Here is a 27,137-nt window from a genome sequence, read left to right as displayed (position 1 = left end):
GACCCTTGCATTAGCAATACAAAGCAGCACTTGAGTATTTTTGCTCTCAGTAGTACTATAGACACATCATACATCTCTCATCACCACTCCTGACTCCCAAAGTGCCATCATCTGCTCCACTGCTCTGTGCCATTTGGAGAGGAAAAGGATGGAGCTAAGGGACCTGCCAAAAGGAAAAGGGATGGCTATACAGAAAAAAAAATACTTGAAAAAAAAAGGAGAAAAGCACAAGGCAGAAACAACAGACAGGCCTCTGGCTAAGATGTTCTCTTTGGTCTGTAGGAGAAACTGTGTTTCTGTATCAGAAAATGTACTCTGGCAAGTGTGTGCCCACTGTCCTGAAGGTGACCGAAGGCAGGTTTCTCAACAGGGACAGAGGTCTCCCCCTCACTGCAGTTCACAGTCTTTCCCACAGGCTGCAGAAGATCTCAGCTTCTTAAGCCTAACCAAAACCAACCAGTCCCATCTGCCTGTTCATAAGTTTAGCAATATAGCTAAGAAACTGAAGACCAACCTCCACTTTAAAAGTATTTCTAAGGAAATAATTTCAGCCATGGTCCTCAGCAGTATTTAAACTAATTGTTTCTTTGATCGTAGCATGTATTTCTATTACAGATGGAACATCACCAGATTGCAAATGCAATCAAAAGCCCATTTTCTTGGTTTAATTCACCATTAGTATACGGCAGGTTTATAGAGCCAAACAAACAGCTAGAGCTAAAAATCTCATTGCCATTTCAAACCGTTTCCAAGCAAATATCATAGCAACATTACCAGAACCTCGAGATTGTTTAATCCCAAATTCTCTACATTAAAATAACAGCAGCTCCTGTTAGAAAAACTAATTTAGTCTTCTTGGGTAAGCTGAGCATCTCCCCAGTGCCAAACCAAGAGGGTCAGACACCTGAGCCCAAACCCACAATTGAAAGCTCTCTTAATGACTCTAGGGAGGAAGAAAAAGGAAAAGCTAAGCTTTTAGATATATATATACCACAAAGTGTTTAAAAAGAGCAGCGCTTATAGATTTTTAATACACACCAAACACCGATGCTCGCTTTTCTCTTCATGCAGACAGGCTGGGCTGAGGAGGTGAGGCTGCCCCAGCGGGGGGGTCCCAGCAGGGCAGGGGGCAGCGGGCGCCCATGGGAACCCACCCGGCCCCCGGGCCAGGGGGCTTCACGGGTGACCGGGCTCGTCAGCCCCATTCAGCCCCGTGTACAATGGGGCACGGCCGCATGCCCGTAATGCGGGGCCTCCCCTTGCCCCCCGCTTTTATCATCCTTCATATCTCGGCGATGACACGGCTGAAAGGGCTTCTGATGGGAAATGTGCTTCGAATTAGCATATTTCCCCCGCCGTACAATGGAGGCATTAAGCTGCTGCGTTTTGAAAGTCTAAACAAAAGCAGCCCGGGCTGTTTTTAGCAGCGCTGTTTGAAGTTTTAATCCCTCCCTCTCTCCCAGTTTGCAAGCATATTTAACAAATTTTCACTCTTTCTGAAAAGAAGAAAGTGCAGCCGATAAAATCTTTTTAGCAAATTATATTATTTGATACATTTCAGAAAACAAACAAACAAACAAAAAAAACCCAACAACAATAAAAGAAGGCCACTCTTTCAACGTAGCAAAGAGCAACATCAGCTCCATGCTGTGCTTTCACCAAAGTACACACTGGAGGTGCCCCAAGCATTGGGGCAGACCCCACCATGGAGGATTTCCAAGCTAAAAGACATTCACACAGCCCAGTATAAAGCCACGTGGGCTCCTGTACCCACAGCTCAATTTCCCTTGTACCACAGGCATGATGCTGAAAATACCAGTTTTCTACGACAAATTAAACTGCTATACTGCAGGGAGAAAAAAAAAGCCACCCCTCTCCTGGGGTTACCCTTTGGCTTAACTTGAGGGTTATGAAGAGCAGACCTAAATCTCAGACACAAACCCCTTTATGAAACAGCTTCAAATTAGAAATTGAAAACCTATCTACCAGGAGAAGCAGGGCAGGGGGGAAGGAGATGGAAATGACTCTAATTCAGCACAGGGCAAAGCACTTCTATATCAAAACATCCTTGGGAGACAACTACCAGGGGAACAGATCCACCTCAGCTCTGTGTGTCTGGCTGGGATGGCTCATTAGCACAGCAGGGCAATTAGGCAGCCGGTTGGTGGCTTTCTTGGTAATGAAGAAGCATGGCTGCCTCCCTCCTCTCCTATGTAAAACAGAATTTTCTCCAGGAGGAAGATTTAAGATTACAGATTACATGGTCATTAAAAAAAAAAAAAAAAAAAAGATTTCCAAGGTATTTATGTAATCTTCTATATGCGGCACAGCTAAGAACAAAAATCACGCTCCTTAACAGCATGAGAATAGAGCAGAAAATCAGAATGCCAATGAGATCCCAGGCATCTTGCAAGTGAGGTAGATCTAAAAACTGTTCAGAAAAAAAGCCTGTGAAGCCTGGGATGCAGCCTTTAGAAAGCATCTCACAGAAGAAATGCCTTCTTTGTTCAGACTCTCCTGTTCCTCAGGAGGTTTTCCTGAGGATTAGGATCCATCTCCACTCCTTGCTTCCCTTCATGGTAAGGCTCAAGATACTCAACAGTCTGCACACGAGCAGATCTCTCTCAAGCATCTATTTGTACCTGTTCGTGTGCCAAGTGGTCCCTGCAGTGCCATGCTTCCTCCCGTTGGGTGCCAGCCCAGTGGCTTTTGCATCACCTAGTGTAGGAGGGGTGTTTCAGTTTATTTCCGCCATAAACAAAGAGTTCCTGGTGCTTTTCCCTTTGGTAAGCTTTTTCATCATCTCTCATAGACACACATTCACTTCAACAATATTGTCGCTGCACTCGGGGGCACAAGTGTGTTGATGATGATTTTCTGATCTAAGGGGTTAAAGAAATCTGATTGAAGAATACTGCACATTATTTGGCAGCGTTTCTCTACTACCACCTCTGAATTATCTCTAAATGCTGGACACACGTTTTTCCAAGCTTTAAGAAAATTCATAACTTGGTATAAAAAAAGTGGACAAGACCTCCTCATGCCACCACAGAAAGGCCTTATGCAAAACAAAAAGAGAAAGGATTTCTGATGGATTTCCAAGGCCTTTTTTTAGCTATTAATAGAGTAATAAAGCAACCTTTGCAGGAGACAGAGGAATTAAAGACCAAAGTGGAAATGGGTTTTCTCTCTCATAAAAGGATGAGCAGAGCTTTACTTTGCAAGAACTCTTTTTGAGATGGGTCCTCTGGAAGCGTTCAATTGACTGCCATGACAGCCTGGCACAGAGTTAAATAAAAAAATTTTCAGCTCCATTTACAAATGGAGGTATTTGCACCATGACAATTCTTACAAGTCACAAAAAGGCAGCAAAAGAAGTGTCCACTGAAAAGGTCCAGTGAACTCAGAAATGAGATTTTAGGCTTCTTGGGGAGAGGGTGTATCAACTGAAACCTTAGGTAAAATAGTCACATAACTGAATTTAGATCCAGAAAAGAGAAGACTAAGAAAAAAACCCTCCAATGATAATAAGATATTAAATCTCACTTGTGGAACTTCTCATCAGGACAGCTGGGGTGAAGAGAAGGAAGGAAGTAAAAGGAGACAGAGCAGGGTAAAACAGCACATATTATGTTGCAAATGCCCCAAGGATGCTCGATCACAATACTTTGCCCATCAAGTACACATTCTCAAATTCTAGTTATTTTTCATATTCAATAGATTCAGACAAATAATAAATATACTGCACATCCCGCCATCCGCCGTGGCACGCTGGCACCAGACAGCACCCCACAAACAATGGCACCACTCTTCCTTTCAGAAAGCCCCAGAAAGGGCGCTCTGTATTCTCTTGTGATGTGACATGTTTTTACAGGTCAGATCACTGCAGGGTATTGAACCTTGACACTACTCCTACCAAAGGTTCACTTGTTTTTTCTCAGACCTCAACAGGTACGATATCTAAGCTAAAATAAAAACCACACTTATTGCATTCATTTTGACATCATGAGTCACTATCTTGCAGAAACAAAACTATCTTATCACCTCGACATTGAGTAAGTGTTATTAACTTTTCCAGTATCCCACCTACTGCTATTTTCTTCTGTGCAAGCGAACAACATACAAGTATCTCAGAATATGTTTCACGCTTCAGCTTGCAGTGAGAAGAGAAAGCCACAGAAAATGTTCAGGACATGCTATGCCTGCTCCTCCAGGCAGAAATAGTTTCTGTTCTTCTATATTAATCTCACAAAAACAACCCCCCAAACTACTGGCACTCAAAAAGAGATTGATTTGCTACAAAGTGGGATGAGTCCCTCACGTTTCCCTTCCTGTCCTTTTAACTCAGCCTAGCAAAATTGTCTTCCTGGATTGTTACTAATTTTACTGCTTTCTAAACACTTCCCTCATGGGGGGAATCTGGCTGAAGGTATCAAGTTAAGGCAGAGATGATCTTCAGGCTATGGTAGAAGTTTGTGAGTCTGAAATTTCTGCTCTAAATGTAAGATTCCCCAGCTCTCAGTCAGACACATACCCATATGTTACAGCACCCTGGGCTCTCACGGCTGTCCCGGGATAGAGGACCAGACCCCCATAGAATAGCAGACCCCCTTAAAATCAAGGCTGAAGAGCTGGGAACACCAAGTACTGGAGCTGGGCCACCAATCACATCAAGACCAAGGCAAGCCCTATGCTGCTGGCTGCGTACCATAGTGCTGACGATAACTCTATCTCTTCTGGCTTAGTTGTGCTCACTACTGACGTGAATTTTAGATGCTGTGGCACAGGCTTACAGGTGTCTGAAGGACTGCAGGGATAACGATGCAAGTTGGCATGGAGCAGGGTGAGGAAGAGAAGGAAGTGCTTCCTCACATTTCATCCTACACAGGGCTGGGCAGAGCTCAAGCCAAGTTCCTAGGCAGTTTCACAGGTCCCAGGCGTACTGCAGGGGCTGATCCCACACTGGGGAGGAGAGGAATATCCTGTGCCCAACTATAGGGAGGCTTCCTCACAGATATGTAGCTCTGAAGTGTATCAACTCCAGAAAGACTCGAGTGCCTGCATGCTTAAGAGCACAGAAATCCTCCTCTCTCCAAAAGCCTTACTCCTCTTTATTTCCTACCTACAATATATTTGTAATGTCACATCACGATGGATGCTGACAAAATTTCATGTCTGCTAAATGTTTCAAAGAAAAAGGGTTTGGGACTTCCTACAAAACAAACACACACACACAAAAACAAACAAACAACACATTAATCCAAGATAGAGCAATCAAACAAGTAAGATGCCCTACAGAACTGAAGTCATATGTAATTTTCCCACAGTTTTGAATCACCTACTGAAGTGTTAGACACGCTGCTCCAAAATGGTAGCTATTCAAGATTTTTCCTCGGGACACAAAATACCTATTACCAATACATATAGGGTCCCTACTCTTCACCTCTATGAGCTGAAGCACCGCTATAAATATCCTCTGCAAATAAGCCCCCTGCAATCCTACAGAAAAAAAGTAAATTGCACACCGAAAGCTGAGCAGATAGTCAGAACTGCTACACAGAGAAAAGACATAAAAGCAGCTATTTCCATCTTAAAACATTTGTAATTTCTACTACCCAACTTGTCATTTTCTTTTCTGAAAAGCCTTTGCCTCTTGGCGCAGGTGTATACCTTAAATTTAGAGACGTGGGGGAAGAAGTTCTCTCTCTCTACAGTAGGTGTTATAGAAGGAATTTCTGCCTCCATCTCTTCTTTGCACCACATTTCAGCCTGAATTTTAACCTTTTGTTGCTATACAGAATTGTTGATGTGAATGTGAGAATAGAAGAGAAAGCATGTTTGTGCTTGGAAACCTACCACTAAAGCACCGTCTTGCAAAATGAAGTACATAAACTAAACAGACTGCCTTTTTTGTGTTTGTTGAGACACTCCACAAATGTTGAACAGATGTATTATCCTTTCGAATGCATAAACTAGTACAGAAAATTTTCTTTTACAAGCACTGAACCCACTTTATCTTTCGCAGTATGTGCCTATATTTCTAGACGAACTCTCTAGGTTACAGAGGTGAATTAGATCCAACAAGTATCTTCAAACACACCAAATTATCTGAACAAAAAAAGTAGGCTACCATTTGTGTGTGCTGCACCTTTCAGAAACAGGAAAGCCACATTAGGTTATGCCCAAGGAACATTTCAGTAACGCTTCTCTGGATTTTTAGATAAGCCATTTCTTTCTTTCATGTATTAATCTTAAAGCTTTATGAAAGTTTCCTAAGCTTTTCATTCTAGTTAGATCCCTATTCCATTCTCCAGATGCAGACAGGGAACAGTACTCTTCACAGTAAGAACTGGTAATTCAAAACAATACTGAAGTTGCTTCGGTTCCTCCTTGGCAAGGGAGTACTCTTTGGCATTTTGTTCTAAGAAAATTATAGACCAGGGACTCAAGTGAGCAACACAGGTTGTGTTTCTACCTTACACCTTTACTAAGCTTTTGTCAATTTTCTTTTAACAATAGATTTTGTATTGCTTACCATATATTTATGCTTATATTCTCAGAAACATGAACCACTTTCAGCTAGAACAGCAGCATATTTTATCTTATCAGTTTATTCTATAATGCTCTTTTTTTTTTTTTTTTTTTTTTTTTTAGAGAGGGTTTAACGATTTAACAGATCCAGAGGAAACTGGAAATATGGTTTAAAAGTGAGATGGGTGAGATGGTTAAGAGTCATCCTGCGCTTAGGAAATACCCATGCAGCAGGGATGACAGCTAGAGACTATGACATTACATTTAAACACTGGTAATTACCAAATACTTACTCATTAGAGTCTTTCTGGAATCCTGCTTCTTTTAAGAAGTTTCATTCTTTTGCCTTCAAAATACCAATGATTTGCTATTACATGATATTCCTTAACCCCTCCCCACCCCCCGACAAGTTCTACTGACACAGTCATATTTTCCCCACTTACATTTTCACATAATTTGAATGCACTCATTGTCAGCCTCCTCTGCCTCCACCTCCCCTGTGCTACATTATGCGCAGTGCCCATTTGTTTCAGATTATAAAAAGCGTTAGTGGATTGTGAAGCCACTAAAAAGAAGTAACCAGCATATGGCAACTGTGGGAAATTTGATCCAGTAAGTGAAATGAGTCTCAGCTTCTGAGATAAGTGATAAATAGGAGATAAGCTTCAAATATTATTACTATAGGATGACTTGGATTTTCCTTTTAAAGTTATACAGAAGAACTGTGGCCACTGCCCTTGTAGAAAACTGCAAGAAGCCTTATGGGGATTTTTTTATTATTTTTTTTTTTTTTTTTTTTTTTTGAAACTAAGCAGATGGCCCTGGCTTCAAATATAGAAGATCTGCCCACACAAAATAGGGGTGCTGGCACATTATACGTGGGTAGAAGGATTATTCTTGATACTTTCCAGGGAATGTGTGCATCCAAGAGGTGAAATAGCAGGAGAGAAGAGGGAAGGGAAGAGGGAAGGGAAGAGGGAAGGGAAGAGGGAAGGGAAGAGGGAAGGGAAGAGGGAAGGGAAGAGGGAAGGGAAGAGGGAAGGGAAGAGGGAAGGGAAGAGGGAAGGGAAGAGGGAAGGGAAGAGGGAAGGGAGCTGCACCAGATGCAGAAGATGCATCAGATGCAGAAGAAATGTTGACAGCACTCTAACCCCAAGGAGAATACAAAAAGCAGAGCAGATGGTGTGTGCAAAAGTACCTTGACATGGGGAATCCGGTTACCACACTGATCACTATTTCTGAATTATAAATTAGTGACTAAAATGAACATGAAGTGGTGAGCAAAGAAGCGACTTTGGGGAAGCGGCCCCTCCCACATGACACTACAAGTCCTGTAAGCCAGCAGCTGTGCACAACCCATGGTGGGCTTCTCCCCTCGATGAGACCACCTCAGGACCCCAAACTGGACTCTCTCCCACCAAAGCAGCAACTACTAGCAGTTGTTTTCTTGTTGACAGCCTTCCTCCCCCGAGGGCCGTGGCCTGCCCGTGCTGCTGGCTGCCTTCCTTTGTCTCCCTCCCAGATAGCTCCCCCTGCTTCCAGCCCCTACTTAATCCTCCAGGAAACCTTGCTCTCCCGAAAAGAAGAGCGCTTCTGTGCCTAATCCCCAGACAGCAGCTGTGACCCCGGCACCCAGAAAGGGGATCATTGTGCCGAGCTACAGCACCAGGGCTGAACTTCCCCTCTCCCCCCATGCACGCCAGGCCATTGGGAGCAGGCTGATGGCTTGTGCAGGAGCGCTGCCAGCAGCTGCGGGGACCTCGTCTCTTCCCCCTCCTTGCAGGCGACCCTCTGAATCCCCATGCCTGCGTACTTCATTATTTTTATTCTACATTTTAAGGGATCAAACTTCCCACCTGCCAACAGAAGGAGCACTTGTTTTCATGTTTGGTCCTTCAAGGCTATAAGCAGTATTAGTGAAAAGTGGCTTTGTCCTTTTTTAATGTGCAGAAATTCAAAACAGCTTTGCTTTCTCAGTCCTTTTGTGTAAGAGTGGCTCAGAGACACTATTAAATTCAAACTGCTAAGGCTAGGATCTGAACTGCTTTAAAGATGCCTTTTTATTTTATTTATTTGTTACATTTTTCACTACTAGGCATACAACCCTACCAGCACCAGCCAGTGAAACAACAGGTGTTAAGTTAAGTCAGAAGAACATGAACAATGTGATCCTTCATGGCAGGCTTATCAGCCTTTTAGTGCATTCAGTTTTTATTATTCTGACACAAGATAACCTTGCGTAACAGCACAGAGCGTACCAACTTGCGGGATAACAACGTGGATGTCAAGTCCAGAACACCACACACTTGTTTCAGACTGTGGCTATTGCCTGTACTCCCAGAAAAGGCATACGTTGTGCAAATCCTTTCGAAGGCATTCAAGTGGAATTCAAGATATTGAAAGAACCCAAAGTACACCAGAAAGTTTAACAAATGTGCTTCAGCACATAACCAAATTAAGGACAAAACTCATAGCAATACTAAAATCTCAACCAAAACCTCTCCAATTTTTTTTTTGCAATTGATCAGAAAAGCTCATTTGTGGGGTGCATGTGGAATACACAAGTGGAATATAGAAGATATATAAAGCATACCCTTCTATCCCTTCTCAGACAGAGGTACATGTATGTGCTGGCATTCATCTTTAGGATGAGTGGATCCCTTGTTTCTATAAGGATAAGTTCGTTCTTATACATTACCTGCCATGCCAATGCCACATACACAGGCTGGTCTGCATGCTCAAGCCTTTACACGAGGATGCAGACCATCTACAGATGAGGTGCTTCTGATCAGCAGACGGGTTGAGGACTCATAGGGCCAAAATGCTGCTGGCAGCAATGGGCCATGAATATTCACATATTGTTGTATCGATTCATGAATCATCAGAGAACATCAGCGCTACTTCAGGTGGCTGGCACCGGGGCTGCCTTCCTCATCCAGTGCTCTGCAGTGAGTAAGCAGGCCTGAGACAGATCCAGAAGCACTGCAGATGCTGTTTGCCTGCCTTCACCATGTCTACATAAGTGAACATATGGCCTTCTAGCACAAGGCCAGCTTATGCAGTCATTAATTACACATAATTTCAGCCTGTTCAAAGTATCTGATACAAAAACCTGTCCCACGGCAGGAAGATCATTGTGCTGTAGAAACCTCTGTTTTTCAGTTCTCTCATCAGACGAAGAAAAGTTAATTTCTTTGCCTGTTATAGGATAAATTTCTGTTTCTTGCAAATGCAGGTGTAGCAACATACATATACCCAAATTTCCCAGTAGGTTTCTTCTCACTATCTCTGGTGAGCAAGTTGTCTTGCTACCAGTGGAAAATGGGACCCCCCTGGTATGGGGGATGCAATATCTAAGACATTCACCAAAAGCACCATCACAGACCAGCCATGTGTTACAATGCCAGCGATTCAGACACGCTGCTGATCTCAGAGCCAGTCACCAAACCCAAGGATAGCACATCACCAAGGAAGTGATCATCTCATACACAGATGTGCCTCGTGTTGCTATGTACCACAGTGTACTTGGGTGAATTGCTTTTGAGCAAACTTGTTTTTAAATGAATAAAGAGAAAAAGGATTAATACAAGCTAAAGCCTCAGCAAAGTCAGTATGGAAAGTATTTTTTTTTCATTAAAGATGGTCAGATTTTGCCCAGATTTTGTCTCACTACTTCACCTTCTCACGTAGTAGCAGTAAGCAGCATAAGGCACATACAGAGCCCCAGCTTAAGACACTGCTCAGAAGTAACCAGAGTACTTGAGCACCTCACTGGGGGTTCCTCATCAACATACCTGCAAAGGAGGACTTGAAGTTGTGCTCTCCTCCTTCCACATATTACCATGCAGAACTTTGGAAAACAGCCCCATTTGCAGAAAAGTATAGCAAACTCATGGAGAATTTTGTAAGGCCAGATGGGTTGCAATATACCAGTTTATAAAGGAAAATATCTGACCTACAGGCACAGCTTAGAGTTAGCAGAGCAGGCCTTCCATGTGAAACGTAGGGGAGTTTTCAGCAAAGCAGAGCAGGTACTTTACAGAAAGAAGTGAAATTTTAGCAGTAACAACAGCAACAATGGAACTTGAGGGATAGGATCTAATTTGATTACTCTTCTTTGATGGTACTGAACTACTCCTGAATTACTATTAACAAACCTTTCTTAGTACCTCTTGGTTAAACATCAGTTGCAAAACAAAAAGGCTCCCAACAACAGCAGCTCTTTAAAATACAGTGATGGCTAGAGGTGCTTTTCTGTGGAAGCAGATGGGCAGTAAGATACTTCCCTTAGATGCTAGCTGGTTCACTGTTTTCCCCTTGAACCCTGCAATGTTTGCATATGCTTATTTTTAGCTCAGCAAATAAATTTACTTGAAAGTGCATTGAAACCCTCTCAAGTCAACCCTGTCAACTGTACTGAATTGTTTTGTTAGAGATTCCAGTCTCTTACAGATATAAGTAGTCATAAATTACATATGTCTACCAATTATTTTGAGAGAAAATTAATTCGAAATGCATTGCTGTGCTTCATTGCAATAGATTCTTTTTTAAGACTGACTTGCAGCAGATTCTCAGTGTTCGGAGAAAAGTTACATTGTAAATAAATATGTGAATATTTATATGTGAATATGTGAATAATGCTATTCTTATGTAGTATAGTCAACCTTTCTCAATTCCTAATAATCTATTCATTAACATAGTGACTACTAAGTAAATCTTTATATAATTTTTCAATATTAGCTTCTGAAGTTGGGAATTACTGCCTCTGTATGCTGATTATTTCTGCTAACCATGTATTTTCCTCAAGTCTCTCTCCAGGTGAGGTATCTTCAAGCAGGAACAAGGCAGCAGTCAGTGGTCTAAGTACTATCTAGGATTTCTTATAAATATTTATTTTTATATCTACAGACAGTAAAAAGATCTCTGGAAACAGAATTTGAAAGTTTGACATCTTTGCCATCTTTCTATCCCTTTCTTAAAAGACAGTTGCAAGGAGTGATGACTGGGCTGGTAATGAAGAATCACTGAACCTGGCTAGCTGATAATCACGTGGAAGGCTTTGGAGGAAGATTTGGCAACTGGAGAACTCAGTCTGCACCAATAGGCTGGAGACAAATCATTGAACCATCCCAACACCTGGTCAGGGTGGTCAGGGTGTCACAAGTTAGGTAGGGGAGCGAGACTGAATACAAATTAGAAGATAGCATTCTTATTGACTATTTAGATGAAGCAAATATATACCACATAGAGCCCAGTGCTCTCAAAACCTACAGAACATATGCTTAAATAATACTGTAGAGTAGTGAAGAAAACAAAGAGAAAAGATTTAGAGCATGAGAGATTTCAGTTACCCTTTCAATATTTACATGGTCATGCATTTTGCATCCCAAACCATATTCACCTGTCATTAGAGAAGTAGAACCCTCAGAAGGCTGGAAAAGGGGACAAGAGAGTCAGCACAAGGCCAGCACTTGTTTGGGTGCAAAGGACGATGATATTCAGGTCTGACATCTGTGAAATAGCATTAGTGCTAAACTGGCACAGTAGAAAGGCTTACTGGACAGTGGGTGTATAAAAGCACACTAATTTCCCATCTCTAACCTACAGCAGCACCTTGGTGAGTCCAGAAGAAGCTACTCTCAAGCAGTGACACATACAACTTAAACAAGTCAGAACTGTCAACAGAAAATATTACACGATTTGGTAAGCTTCTTCTAAAAGTTCCCCAGAGTTTAACTTAACTGCATGTAAAAACTTACAAGATCCTAGTCTTTCCCTTCCTTCTATGCACGGTATTGACCTGGATTTTTGCTCTGTATTTTCTTTCATTTCCTCTGATGTCCAAACAAATGCTCTGCTAGAACAGATTATAATGTACATCATCCATTCCTGCGGTGAAAAGACTACGAAGCAAGCCCACATATCCTTCCACTGCCAAAACCACTTAGACATTTTGGCAACGTAGGACACATTCTTTATGTTAACTGGCAGCTACTGTCTGACAGCTGTTCAGCAGCCTATCTGAAAAAAAACGATGGCCTCACTCCAGTTCCTGACAGACTTATTCCAGATCACAAAGCTTCCAGATTATTATAGCCCACAAGACTTCACCTAGTGAGTCCTGCCTCATTTCACTGCCTTCTACCTTTGCTACAGAGCTACACCACTTCTTCCAGGGAGAAACAGTTAATTTGATGTCTTTAAAGATTTCACCAGATGGAGGACCTACCAAATTAATGCTTTAGTTCTTTTATAAATTAATCATCAGCATAATAAATAATATTACTTACTAGTAGCATGCATTTTATGTTCAACTTCCAGACATCAAATTCTGTTATGCCACTGCCTTATGAGTCAAATCTCTGTCCTCTCAGAAGTAGTCTCCCACTTATGGATTGACCTAAAAACAGCTTAACCTTCTCTTGGATCAAAGCAAAAGTTCACTCCCTCACAGCTTTTCTAGACCTACCATTCTCCATGCAACTCTTTTCAATCCATCTCTTTCACACAGTACTGAATTTTCATCACTCCTGGAAGCAGGGATCAGCTGTGTTCCTCTATTGAGTATGCTACGCTTAAAGCTCATGTTTCATTATCCATCACAAAGCATATGTGCTTTTCAAACCACAGTTCTCCTCTAGGATAGTAACCTACACTTGGTTTACTTGAAAAAGAGACTGTATCTGTATTAATAATTTATCTTCATCATTTCTGGATGGTTGAATTGATTAGAAAAAATAATCCTCCTCTCCCATGTCCCCTCAGAAAAAAAAAATAAAAATACTTGAAGCCCATTGTTTTTTTTTATCAACTCATTTTATGTTGTGCAATAAAGTATATCATTTACTCTCAATAGCATTTCTTTGCAGTTTTAATGCTGTTAGTATGATTTTCTTATGCATTTTTTTCCCTTTTATTGGGAAATAAGAATTTTACCCGTAATTAGACTTCTTGGAATATGCAGCCCAGGTACTCCAGGGACAACTTAAATTAAGTGAATCACTTTCACATGTTTAGAGGTGATGTGAGGGAGGAAAAAAATCCAGGTATTGCTTTTTGAGTCACAGCTACAGAAAACTTTCATCTCAGCCCAGCTGTGTGACAGTTTTAAATGGCTTCTTCAGCATTACAGAGTATACAAGGTATGTCTCAACACTAGTTGCCTGAATTCTTCCCAGAAAAGTCTGATTCTCCAAAGATATCTCAAAACAAGACACTTAGTCTTCCAGTGAACATTGCCTAATGCTTCATGAGATCTAGATGAACTTTAAGATCTCTTCCAGCTGAAGCCACTCTACTATTCTATGATCTATAATCTTCTTCAAGTCATCCACCACTTCAAAAAAATATGCATAAGGAGACCAATGAGCAGAATGTCACAGGAAAACAAATACTCTTCCCATTTCCTTCCAGTCTGGACCACACACCTAAATGTGTAGAACCCCTCTGACATCAATGGCCCAGAACTTCTGTGCACCTGCAACAGAATAACACTAACATGTCTATATTAAGACATGAAAACAGACATTTAATGAATAAAAAATAATCCACTTGAAATAGCAAGAAAGGAAATATCTAAAACAGAGACCACAACTTTTTTCTGGAAGGCATTTTTTTTTTCTGCTGAAATATTTAATAGTTAAATCCAAGCAATTTTCCACTTCTTATCTCTGGGTTGGGGAGCATCTACAATATGGTGTCTTTTTGCCCATCTTAAATCTCTCTGGCAACAGGCAATAAATATCCTTTCCAGCAAAAGCAAATCAAAAAGTTTACAGCGGATTAGAACTGGATACCCCTACTACTTTGCGTGTTTAGTTTAAGCCATGTGAAAATTCAACATTTAAAAATGTTTTGATACAAGTACTTACTTGGAAAAAGTCCTGGAGTTTTTCTGGGAGACAGGTGTTTGAAATCACAACTATTTGCTTTTCTTAGTATTCAGGGACTAGCGATATGAGACAGGTTTCTTCAAAACCAGTCCTGGCAAAGGGCTAGAGAAAACTAAAGCTATACAGTACTTTAAACACACTATTTTCATTCACCAATGTATTTTCATGCACGTAATTAAAATCAACCTTGAGCAGAAGTCTTCACAGCTACTTACAACATTACAATCCACAGACAGTTGCCAATGAGTAATGTACACATATGTACCCCACTTCATGGCTGCAGGATAATTTCCTGAATTTGTGGCAACTTGAAGTACTACTAAACCACTATGCTTCTGACCTCTCTACAAAATCACCTCTCCACATTTCTGTTCAGCTGCCAGCAATCATACAAAAAGTATGATCATATAGTAGAAGAGCATACTTGCACAATACCAAAGATATTGCACACACAAAGAAAAGTAACTTTGCAGATTCATAGCATAACTTTGGTTAGAAGGGATCCCTGGTGGCTTCTAGTCCAGTGCTCTGGCCACAGCAGATTGCTCATGGCCATGTCCAGTTCAGATCTGAGTATCTCCAAGGAATGGCATGTCTATAATCTCCCTGAGCAACCCATACTAGTGTTTTACCACTCTCATGGGGAAAAAAGATTTCCTTGGATCTCATCAGAAATTCCCATGTTCCAGCTTGAGACAGTGGATTCTCATCCTAACACCACCCATCTTGAAAAAGAGCCTGGCTGCTTCGTCTCCAAACCCTCCCATAAGCGTCTAAAGACTATCCACCAAGATCCACCAAGAAAAACAAACAGCCAGCATATACTCTCTTTCCCTCATATATATGTTCCCTCATATTATATGTTCTAGCCAAATACAAAACTGATATGGTGATCAAATCATTTTGCAATCTCAGAGCTATAATGAAAAGGCTGAAAATATTTGTAAAACAAAAACAAAAACTCTTTGAGAGGATGCTTCAGTAAGAGCCCTGTTAAAGACCTTATTCTGTGCATTCATAGATTTGAAAAGAAAACTGACTACTCAGTATTAAAGAAAAAGCAGAGAAAGGGAGAAAAATTTCCTCCATTAGTGCCAAAATCTTCAACTCTTTCAAAAAAGTAAATCACATCCTGTAGTTCTAAAAGCTGCTGCAAGAATCAACACGGTATTTTTTCTTCCAGGAAGAAGAAAGAAAGTTTCCCATCAGGCGATCATGGTTAAAACAATTCATCCACATTGTGATTAAATGAAACTTTAAAAATGTACTCAAAAGCTACATTCATTCCTGTAAGGAAGAATGACCTCCCTCATAATGAACTCTGAGGCTGGCAGCCAGCTTACAGAGGTTTTATAATGAGCAGTTTTGGCTTCAGAGTAGCTGGTAGCTTCATTCTGCATGTAGCATAGCAGATTTAGGGACCTGCTGAGACATTGAAGAATGGGACTCAAAAGTTTGTAATCGAGACTGGAAAACATTATCTTTGTATTTAACTAATACATTATAAACCTCAAGTTTAGCATTTATTTCAATTTTGTATCTTCAGATAAGCACTAGAACTGGATAGCTGCAGGCAATCTTAAATGCTAGATTTTAATTTTAAATAAGTGTGACATGAGAAAAAAGCTCCCTACACACTAAAGAAAAGGAGTTAGATCAAGGGACAAACTACACTCCTGAATGCATTTTGCCTACTAAAATCGTAATCCACGTAAGTGCCAGAAGGCACCCAACCTGCACTGGAGCAAAATGTTATCTGTGAAGGAAAGCTGAGGAGGAGCTAAGGCTACGAGAAGTCTGCAGGTTGCACGGCTCTGCTGCAGAACAGATCTGCTACACAAGGCATACAGTGGGATCTACCCTCGTCCCACCACTGCACACACCTCTTCTTCCATGCCCTGCTGCCAGTAACATGACAAATTAAACACTGCAAGATGTAGAGCTGCAGGTGGCTAATAGGTGCAGTTGGTCCATCCTGGCCAACACAAAGAAGTGGGTCAATTTTTAGGTATCTGGGCTTTGGTACTTTGAGCTAGGTAGGGAGGCTCTGCAGAAGATAAGATACGTGCTTGTAGGGTGGCAACTAGACAGGGACATGAGTGCATAGTCACACTGCATGACAAAAAAAGAACCTCCACTCTAAGCTTTTTAAGATCCCAGAGAATGATTTCTGCACACTGCAGACCCAGGTGTGGAAAACACTAGCCAGGAAAAACTTTTTCAGAGCCTCTCTTCCAAAACCTGCTCTCTACCTGGAGAGTAGGCAATGGTTGAACTATGGCAGTGGGAGTCACCTACATACAGGTGTACATTATTCTTGCATGCCTACAAAAATAATTAGATGTTAAGCATTTAATCACCAGCAATGTTCTTCCTATAAATGGATGCACAATTGTTAAAGTTAGCAAAGCAGTCTGCCATTGAAAGATCTCTCTGAATCAAATCTCCATCCCTTTGGGGGCAACATCGTGCCCCAAAATAACATGACCGTATGTATAAAGCACTGAACATCACCATCCAGGTCTGAACTGCATGAAAACTGCCACTAAGTGCAACAAATATTTACCAAATCTGCAATTTAGTCAGGTTCCTGGTGTTGACAACAGCACTCATAAAAGAAGAAACATTTGTGCTTCAGAACTAATGGTATTTGCAAACTTGGTTCAAGATTTCATTGACTGAAGTTCTCCCCCAGAACACAGCACCAGTATAATGCTTGAGCCCTTCTTTTCTCTTCTCCAACTCTCCATAACAAGCTCTTTTCAATACAGTCCTTTCCTAGCCCAGCACCCAGCAACAGCTGAGGTCCATAGGAAGACACCTGAACTCTAGCTGGGTGATGTTCTGTCCAGTTACTGAATCCAAACCAGGTAACGGCTTATCATGGTAGTGAGACCCTGACTGCTACAGTAGAGGTAAAAATGGCTTTTGCAGACAAGCAAGAGAAAAAGAAAAATGTTGGCCCTTCAGAAGTCACTCATGAAGAAGAATTTGATGCATGCTCTTGATAAGAAATACTCTTGAAATTATATCTCATAGTACCTGGCAAGCTTACTCAAGTGCACACTCCCAGAGTGACACTTTGGATAACCAGAATGGAATAAATAGTGTCATTTTGTCAGCACAGATAAGTCAAATTAAGTAAGATAATTCAAGGGGAATGAGGAAAGAGAGAATATAAATAAAAACAAGCTGCACAACAAATGTTTTGACAGTTTCAATAAAGTAAAAATCCTCTTCAAGAGACCCTCTTAAAAAATATATGCTTAATCTTAATTATTAAGAGGGCATTCCATTAATTCTAAAAGCAGCAAAACTAAATAACATTTGTTTATATTCTAATACTCAACATTTATTTTTGTGGGATTTCTGGCTAGAACAATATATGCAACCAAACAACAGAAGTAAACTGGAAGAGGAATGACTGGAATAATTCAATGACCCAGACAGTTTTCATACATTTTTCTCTAGTACAAGTTATTGTCAAAAGCATAATGGTAGCACAGGAAGACATGCACAAATTAGAATGTCTCTAGCCTTTGTTGTTATTAACAACAGGCTATGTCACAAGGAAAGAGATGCAAGTACAAGTTGTACAAATTCAAGTACATAGGCATTACACCTGAGACAAAGGACAAAAGGCAATTTCACTGCAGTCCCTGTGCAACTGAATCTACTTACAGAGTCATGGAACAGTTTGGGATGGAAGGGACCCTCAAAGGTCATCTGGAAGAGGATCAGGTCTGGGAATATTTAACCAAATTGGATATTCGTAAGTCTATCGACCAAGAATGCTGAATGAGCTGGCAGATGTAATTCACTGCGAGGCCATCCTCGATGATCTTTGGTCAAGCATGCCAAATGGAAGAAGTACCCAAGACTGAGGAAAGGTAAATGTCACTCCTATATTCAAGAAGAGCAAGACAGAGGAACTACAGGCTGGGTCAGCCTTACCTCAGTCCCTGGGAAGCTGACAGAACAGTTAATCCTGGAAACCTTTTCCCGTCATGTTAAGTACAAGAAAATCATTGGTAGTCATCAGCATGGATGCACCAAGAGGAAGTCATGCTTGACCAACCCAATAAGCTTCTATAATGAAATGACCAGCATCAGAGATGAGGGGGGAAAGTGGATATTGTCTTCCTGGGCTTCAGTACGGCCTTTGACACTGCCCCAGTAAGATCCTCACAGACAAGCTGCTGAAGTACCTACTGGATGGGTAGACAGTAAGGTGGATCCAAAACTGGCTGAGTAGATGGGTCCAGGGACTAGTAGTCAGTGGTGCAAAGTCTAGTTAGAGGCCAGCAGAGTACCCCAGAGATCAATACTGGGCCCACTGTGGTTTAGCATCTTCATTAATGATCTGGACAATGGGGTAAACATGCACACTCAGTAAATTCACAGCTGACACAAAGCAAGGGAGAGTGACAAATACATCAGAGGGTCATGCTGCCATCCAGAGGGACCTTGACAGTCTAGAGAAATGAGCCAACAAGTACCTTGTGAAGTTCAACAAAGTCAAGTGCAAGGTCCTTCACCTAGAAAGGAACAATCCCAGCCACCAGTACATGCAGGGGACCACCCATTTGGAAAGCAGCTCTACAGAAAAGGACCTGGTAGTCCTGGTAGACACTAAGTAGAACATGAGCCACCAGTGTTCACTTGCCTCTGAGAAGGCTAATGGTATTGTGGGCTGCATTAGGCAAAGCATTGCCAGAAAGTCAAAGGAGGTGATCATTCCCCTCTACTCAGTGTTAGTGAGGCTATACCTGGAGCACTGTGTCCAGTTCTGGGACCCCCAGTACAACTGAGACTTGAATATACTGCAAAGAGTCCAATGTGGGGTCACAAAGATGATTAAGGGAGTGGAGCACCTCTCCTATGAGATGATGAAAGGCTGAGAGAGATGGGACTGTAATCCAAAAAAAGAGAAGGCTTGGAGGGGGATTTCATCAATGTCTATAAATACCTGAAGGGAGGGTGTAATGAAGATGGAGCCAGTCTCTTTTCAGTGGTGACCAGCACCAGGGCAAGAGGCAGTAGGCACAAACTGGAACACAGGAGGTTCCCTCTGAACATCAGGAAGCACTGCTTTACTGTGTGGGTGACTGAGCACTGTCAGAAATTGACCAGAAAGGTTGTGGAATATCCCTCCTTGGAGATCTTCAAAAACCACCTGGCTGTGGTCCTGGGCAGACTTCTCCGGGTTAAACAGGGGTTGGACCAGGTGACCTCCAAAGGTCCCTTCCAACCACAACCTTTCTGTGATTCTGTGATCTGGCTCCACCCACCCTGCCATGGGCAGGGACACCTTCTACCAGACCAGGTTGCCTAAAGCCCCATCCAGCCTGGCCTTGAACACCTCCAGAGACAGGACACCCACAGTTTCTCTGGGCAGCCTGTTCCAGTGTCTGACTGCCCTCATAGGAAAGAATTCCTTTGACAAATATAACTTGAAACCCTTCAGTCTTGCCTGCAATTTCTCTACAGTCATATCCTGCAACAGCACTTCAAGCACCTTTTCCTCCACTGTGCCATATCTGCATCTGTGTGGATATTGCTTGTAGCACAGTAATAGAAGTAAGCAAAAACACAGGCCATTTCCTCTCCTACATTATTTCAATCTACTTTCTGACTGGTAAATATATGTTAAACACATACACAACTGTAAAAGCCCTAAGATTTAGTCTTGATGAACTCAAGACTGTGATTCTGCATTTGCACAAAATACACTATGCAATTGCAAAGACTACAAATATTTTACGTAGAAGATTTATTGGCAAACATCTACCAGGCCTCTAATCCCTAGCACAATTTTCTGTTCTCTTATTAAAGGAAGATAACCTTTTGGCAATTGTTTTTGTAAGATGACTGTAATAGCGCATGATAAAAAGCTTAATTAGAGAAAGATAAAGTATTTAGATGAAGAAAGTGACAGCAAAATACAGTCTGTGTAATTCCCAATCTTTGTAATAGTTTATAAAACTAAGAAAAGTCTTATAATTAAAAAAAAAAAAAAAAAAAGAGAAAATATTTAACAAAACATAGGATGGCGATTGCAAAAACACTTCCAGGCCAGCTGCAGATAGCTTGACAACAGTGTACGCATATTTGACTTTCCCTTGGGTCAGTTGTGTGTTTCTTGTTGGAAATGGTAGAAGCTGTGATATACACACACTTCCAAAGAAATCTTGTAATGTGGCCCTTTGTTACTGTGTGATTGGGACACTGCATAACACATGCTTCATTTTACTCAGAAAAGAAGTCTGAAGAATTTTAATTAAACACAATGCAAGCACTGCAAGATACAGCATGCCAAAAGTAATCTAAAACATCTTGTTAGGTAAGATAATTGTCATCCTAAAGTGTTAGCAGTTTCTAGCCTTGGTAAAAAGAATCTCCAAAACCCACAACATGCAGTAAACTTCAAGGCACAGAAATAGGGGGACACTAAGCATGAAGGCAAGGATAGGCAACAACTAGTTGGTACCTGTAGGTGCTCTGAGTTGCCACAGCAACATGAGAGAGGCTGGAGGAGGAAGGAAGAAGCAAGGAGACATCCAGGACTGCATTGCTCACATTATGCGATCCTGCAGCTCTTACACACCACAAAATATTGGTAGTTCCGAGAAATCTAAAACTGCAGTGGAAATACCTCCAGGAAATATGCAGACAGGTGAAAAAAAATATATATCCACTGCATATTAAGTGGACTTTGCACTGCCTTGACTTATGCAAAGCTTATGCTCCTGGATCTATTTCTAGACACTTCTACCTACCAAAAATAAAACATAGGCTTAAGAAATAGGGAATTAAACAGTATGCCAAAGTCAGCAGTTCAGCATGGATCCCAGCTCTTCATCAGGATCGTCTTTTCCTGCCAAGCCATACTGGTTTACTAGAGATGCTGTCAGGAGAGCTCAGAGCTCCCAAGAACCCTGGATGGGGAAAAGCTGCACCTGAGTGAGATCCCAAGCTCTTCCTCAATAAGATGGGTGCTTTGGACATCAGCTACTTCCAGGCAGCCAGCAAAGCAACAAAACAAGTCACAGCTTGCCATGCCCTAGCTTGTCCTTCAATTATATTTAAGCAGCACACACTAATGAAACACCTGGGCTCAGTGCTTTTTCAGGTAGCAGCAACTGCTACTCCGGGGTAGCAAAGATGATCCATGTTAGGAATCAGAATACCTAGGATTAAACAGAAAGAAGCAAAAGAGCTACCTTGATCATCTGTCTGTAGGGAAAAAATGAAGAAAAACTCCTTTCGAACCAAGAAAGGGAAGTCAGGAAGAGCAACTGGTTTACTTGTCCCTGGTCAGGAGACAACATGTGTGAGAGCTCTCTGCAGCTGCTGGCAGCAAGGTTGGCAAAGAGAAGAAAATCAACCCGAGATGGGAAATCACCAAAATTCTGGGAAATGGAGTCAGAATTATGCAGCTGAGATCTGTTTTTATTTATTTAGGTACTGAATTGGCAGGATGCAAAAGCACAAGAACACATCTTTGGCACTTAGGGCACGTGGATCAGGCATGTGCATAGGCCTCACCAGCAATTAATTTGTTCACTGGTTTATGCAACAGTTAGTCACAAATAGAAATACCACCACATTCACTATTCATCACCTATCTGGTAGACATGTGAATTAATCTTAGACACCCTTAGGTGTAACAGCAGATGCAGACCAGTGTCCCATTCTGGGTCCCACCAAAGTACAAAGCCTGCCCTGAAATGTTCGCCACCACATTTCTGAGCAGCTCCGCCACCAGACACCCACATGGGAGCTGGGGAGCTTTCCAGTGAGCAGCTGAGCCGAGCGTAGCAAACATCCGGGTCCTGGTATTTGGCAGTATGCAGGGTTCACATCTGTCTCTGCCCAAAGGGAATAAGCATTTAATTGAAGTATTTTCTCCAGATGTAAAATTAGTTTCAAAAGCCAAGCAGAACCCGGAAATGTAGCTCTTTTCTTGGCCCAGCCCCAGAGCCTAATGTGAGCCACTCGTGGCAAACCTGTGCTGTGTCAGTGAAAGCCTGAATGTGGAGCTTTTTGCTCCTTTATGCAGGATTTGGCTTGAGATTTTAACATTCACTATCCTTACACTGCATGGAAATGAAAACCAAAAGGAGGAAACTAACCTTTAGGACAATTTTGGAAGGTGGCAGGAAGAATCTGCACCTTGTTCCTTCTTCTGCGGAGTCATCATGTCTTAGAGGTAATGAGCTGATAACTCAAGGCAACACGCAACCCTAAGATTATGAGTATTTCAAACACATGTACTGAGATAACACTTTCAAAGGATAAAATCCCAGTCCAGGTGAGCTCTGCAAGGCTACTGACAGCTAATTTTGCCAACCTGTAAGCAACTTCAAGCCCTAATAAGATTTCCATCCACAACAAATGGAACAAACACTGCGCATCTCTGAGGGACACTTACCAGTACGGAGGGGCTGTCACAAGAAGGTGAATACAGTGCAGCTAATCTTCATTCAGCTGCTTTCTTTTAACTAAATATATTTTGTGTTCATTGGAAACTGTCCAGGAAACAGGTCACAGATAAGCTCAAGTATTAGAAACCACAAGAATAAGACCCGCTTGAAGCACAGGATAAACATTTCAAGGCCTTGTTATAGCACATGTATATGCACATGTATGCATATATGGAAAAACATTTTGTTTAGGGAATGAAAAGCTTATCAGAAGCAGTAAATAATATCAACACAAAGTATAGCTGGACCGAATGCTTTCTTTCCAGCTCTCCTTCCTTCCACTCCAGTCAATTCACTGATCCTAGATCAAAAAGCTCTCTCCTCTTTTTATCAGATCCTTAAGTGCTACCCTTGAATCACACTCACTAAAACTCCTTTCCAACTCAGAGGAAGCAAACAACTCAGAGGCAAACCCAGCACAGGACGCCAACATCCTCAGTCTGCATGTGGCAGTGGGCATACCAACCAGGTAATATATGGCTCCAACATGCCCATACAGTAATGCAGACATGACTTGCACCATCTCCTATGCACCTCAGGAACATGTGGGGGGGTCCCATGGCCATCCTCTGCTGACGGGAACTTTGAAACCTAACTACAGTAGGTTGCACAGAGATGGTTTCACAAGACCCTGCTTGCCTAATTGGAAACAGAAGCATATTTTTCTTAGCGACTGACATCTCATGAGACTAGCTGCTTTCTGAAGTACAAAGCATGTGTGCAGAGAAATACAAGGCCTGTCATATGACCTTTATGTCTTTTATAATCATTCTGGGGAGGAAAAAAGAAAAAAAGCATCAGCCCTTGGCACATCAGGTGTCCTTTTTTTCTGACTAAAATGTGACATCTGTTTTGTTTTCTTTCAACAACTGAAAAACATTGCTTTTCCAAGCAACTAGTAGCATAATTATTTATTTCAGTCTCTTTATCACTCGTATCATAAGTCTCTGCTGAGATAAAGCAATGGCAAGTCTATGTAAGTATTAAATCCGCTGACTTTTATTGTGGTCCTAAATCATTTAAAAGCTTCTGAAAAATTTCACCCAAGATTTTCACCTGGTCTGGCCATCAGGCAATCACTTGCCAAGCCAAGCTATCGCAAACACGCAGTATGTTTTGCTGCCCAACTTCCATCCTAGGTTTTTCCACTAGAAAAGTGGGAACACAAAAATTAAAATAAATATCTTGGCTTCAGACTAAGCTTTCTATACACTAACACTTTTATCAGTATGAAGAGACACTCTCTTCCAGGTATCTGATCTGTACAGCAGTATTTGTATATACTCATCTCTTAGGCTTTTTAGCAGTCACTTAATTTCAGCAGTTCCCTCACATTCAGCTAATGCTTAGCACACCCTCAGCATTCAAACTCTATATCATGCAAAATATGAATCACACAGCTTTATAATGCATTATCCAAGAAAAAGGCATTTACTTTCTGAAGCCCTTGCTCAGTCCAGTCATCTACAGCACAGCACCTAGTTGAATCTACCTGTCTATCTAGGCTTCCTCCATAGGGAATAGATAAAACTAGCAGGTATCCAGGGATGGACCGAATCTCCCCTGGGAGGCACCTATCACATTCCACCAACTGCAGAGGAAACCCAGACCCCTAAAATTTAGGTGGAAAGTTAAGGTGAGAGGAATCCCCATCACCACCAGTGAAGAAATGCTATAAATTTTAAATACAGAGGGCCAAACTCAAACCTGTTTTCAGCTGCTATGCCCAACACCAAACAGTTGACTTCATTTATACTTGTGCTGAGCTTGGCTCTCAAAAATAATAAGCCAGAATTTTAAATTATTATTATTTTCCACAATTTCTACAGTGCTGTTTGTCTCCAGCATGACCAGATTTCTTTTAGAATCAATGAATACCACAACCCTCCAAACTGCAAGTGGTTGAGTGGAGTATTTCACTTTCTTAGATTAAAAGTTCATGAACACACTCTCCACTGTCGATGTATCTTGATGCAATGCCTATCATAAAATAGTTTATACTTCAGGCAAAGGGTGAATAAAGCAACCATAAATTGAAATGATGTTCTAACTGTACAATTTAAGATGAGTTGTTTATGAGCCTTGCCTTCACTGATGAAATAAGCAGTGGTTTTAAATACTGGGGGGAGAAAAAAAAAAAAAAGAAGGTATCTGTTTAAGATCCTAATTTTAAGGCCAGGTTTCAAGCATCTGCATCTGATAAACATTTTATTTCCACAGTACTGCATGCAAAGCACTAACGACAGATCCAGACGCTATTTTAATTTACTTCAGGGCTTTAAAATATGGCCCTATTTTGATACAATAACACACAATCATGTTTGTTAGGAAGATCATTATGCTAAGATCATCAATGCTAAGGGAGTATTTCTATAGCTCTAATGCAACTATTGAAGCTCTTCAAAGAAGGTAAAATGTAATATATAGGGCTGTTCACCCTTGCATCAACAAATATTATTTTTCAGTAGACTACCATACAATTTAGCCCTTATCCACTCTTAGTTTAATACTGTAGAGGACAAAACTCTCGAACAAAGCAAACACTTGATACCTGGACATTATTTTTCACTTTGGCCACCACAATCTATTAAGCTACTTATTGCCATTATCACCATAATTCTGTTTTTCTGGAGCAGACAGGAAACAAAGCTGTGCTCCTGCAAGTCCTCTGACTTGCTCCAGGGACAAGCTGGGATTCCACAGACAGCAGGTAAGAGGCACGCACTTCTTCCCCAGACACTCTTAGGATCACTTCAAATGACCAAACCAACCAGAAAGCAGATCACAGAATCACAGAATGGTTGAGGTTGGAAAGGACCTCTGGACATCATCTAGTCCAGCCCCCCTATCAGGAAGGGAGCAGGAACTTGTGCTGACAAGGACCAGGATGTCGGGCTGCTAAGAGGTCACTGAGCGGTACTTGCATCTGCTCTTGTCCCCACTGTTCCTCACCAGCACCCCTAAAAACAACTGATGCTGAGTTAATATCACAGCCCTCGTATGTGTCAGCACAGGCTGCTGGGCCAAGAGCTAAACTTGCTTATGGGTGACCACGGTATGAAAGGTCTTTACATCCAAGTGATGCCTACACACAAAAACCTATGTGCACCTAAACACTGTGGCATGCCTGTACAGGACATTTGCTTGTTGAAACCATAAGGAAGACCTGTCACTGATCAGCCATTTGTTCATCAAGTTAAGAGAGGAGGAGGTGAGCTATCTTCACTTTCCTTACATTAACTTAGCACTTCTATACTGCAGCAAGTCAGCACAGGACACAGAACATTACCATGTGCAAACGCGGCTCACACTGTTGAGTAATACCGCTATTTTAAACCCTCTGCTGCTAAGCAACACTGACAATCTGGTTAGAACATTTTGGAAATACCGAATGCTTCAGCTCTTCCCCCCACACACATACAAAAGCTGTTCCTGCACTCTACATACATTCAGAAGCTATTCGAAATGGGGGTTCAGATTTTATTGGGCTGGTTCTCAGCAGCATTGCAAGGGCACTGGTCAGTGTTTGTGCAGTAGGTGTCCCTTAAGGGATGCCCAAACCTGCCCCCTCGAGCTGTATTTAGGTGCTCCAAAGGCACCGTTCCTTGGAAAGGCTTAGCAGCCAGCTGCTCAGTTGGATGCTCCCAGCTAGCAAACAGACGAAATTTCAGCCCCCTTAATTCAGGTGTCAAAAACATCACTGGCTTGGATCACCTCCAAATTTTGTGCTTACCTGAGCTGTCCAAAAAAAGAACAGTTTAAGCTTTTTCTCTTAAAGAGACATGAGGCTCTGTGTGACCAGCACTACAACTATAGGACTAATTGCTAACTTGATAACATGAAATTTTTCCAATCCTTGTGGAGCAACAGGGACAGAAGACTGCAACAGGAAAGCACAACACAACATTTAAAAAGCCAGACAAAATATGGGAGAACTTCATTGAAACTGCACTTGCTACACTGAGGAACACTTATTTTAAACCTTTCTATTTGTCTGCACTTCAGTAGAGGGCACAAAAGCAAGCTCAGAGGGCTCTAGCATCAGGGCTGCCAGTATTCAGTCCTGTTAAAGCAGTGTCACCATGTCCAGGGCTTTCACACCCACCTCTTTACCAAGTAACAGACATGAAATGGCCTCACACTAATTAACTCGGTTTCCTGTTGGACTGACTGTCTCTCAAGGTTTGTCCATGTTCACGTAATTCTGAAATGTTCCTGACTGAGAAAT

At 41.6% G+C, this 27,137-nt stretch overlaps 1 protein-coding gene across 6 annotated transcripts in view; it reads right to left on the bottom strand.

Moving 5' to 3' along the window:
* The window catches only part of GPM6B (glycoprotein M6B), a 108,125-nt gene that overhangs the window by 40,534 nt on the left and 40,454 nt on the right, over positions 1-27,137 (bottom strand). Inside the window, exon 1 of one of the 6 annotated variants that reach the window (XM_032192206.1) lies at positions 6,825-6,847. The exons of 4 other annotated variants lie outside the window; for them this stretch is intronic. In XM_032192206.1, the coding sequence (XP_032048097.1) occupies positions 6,825-6,828 (4 nt within the window). In that variant the 5' untranslated portion in view covers positions 6,829-6,847. Of the gene's footprint in view, positions 1-6,824; positions 6,848-27,137 lie in introns of those variants that run through there. One more of the 6 variants, XM_032192164.1, reaches the window with a different exon arrangement.

Source organism: Aythya fuligula, chromosome 1, assembly GCF_009819795.1.
Source record: "Aythya fuligula isolate bAytFul2 chromosome 1, bAytFul2.pri, whole genome shotgun sequence".
In the NCBI taxonomy this organism is placed as follows: domain Eukaryota; kingdom Metazoa; phylum Chordata; class Aves; order Anseriformes; family Anatidae; genus Aythya; species Aythya fuligula.
This window is presented reverse-complemented; position numbering and strand designations above follow the sequence as displayed.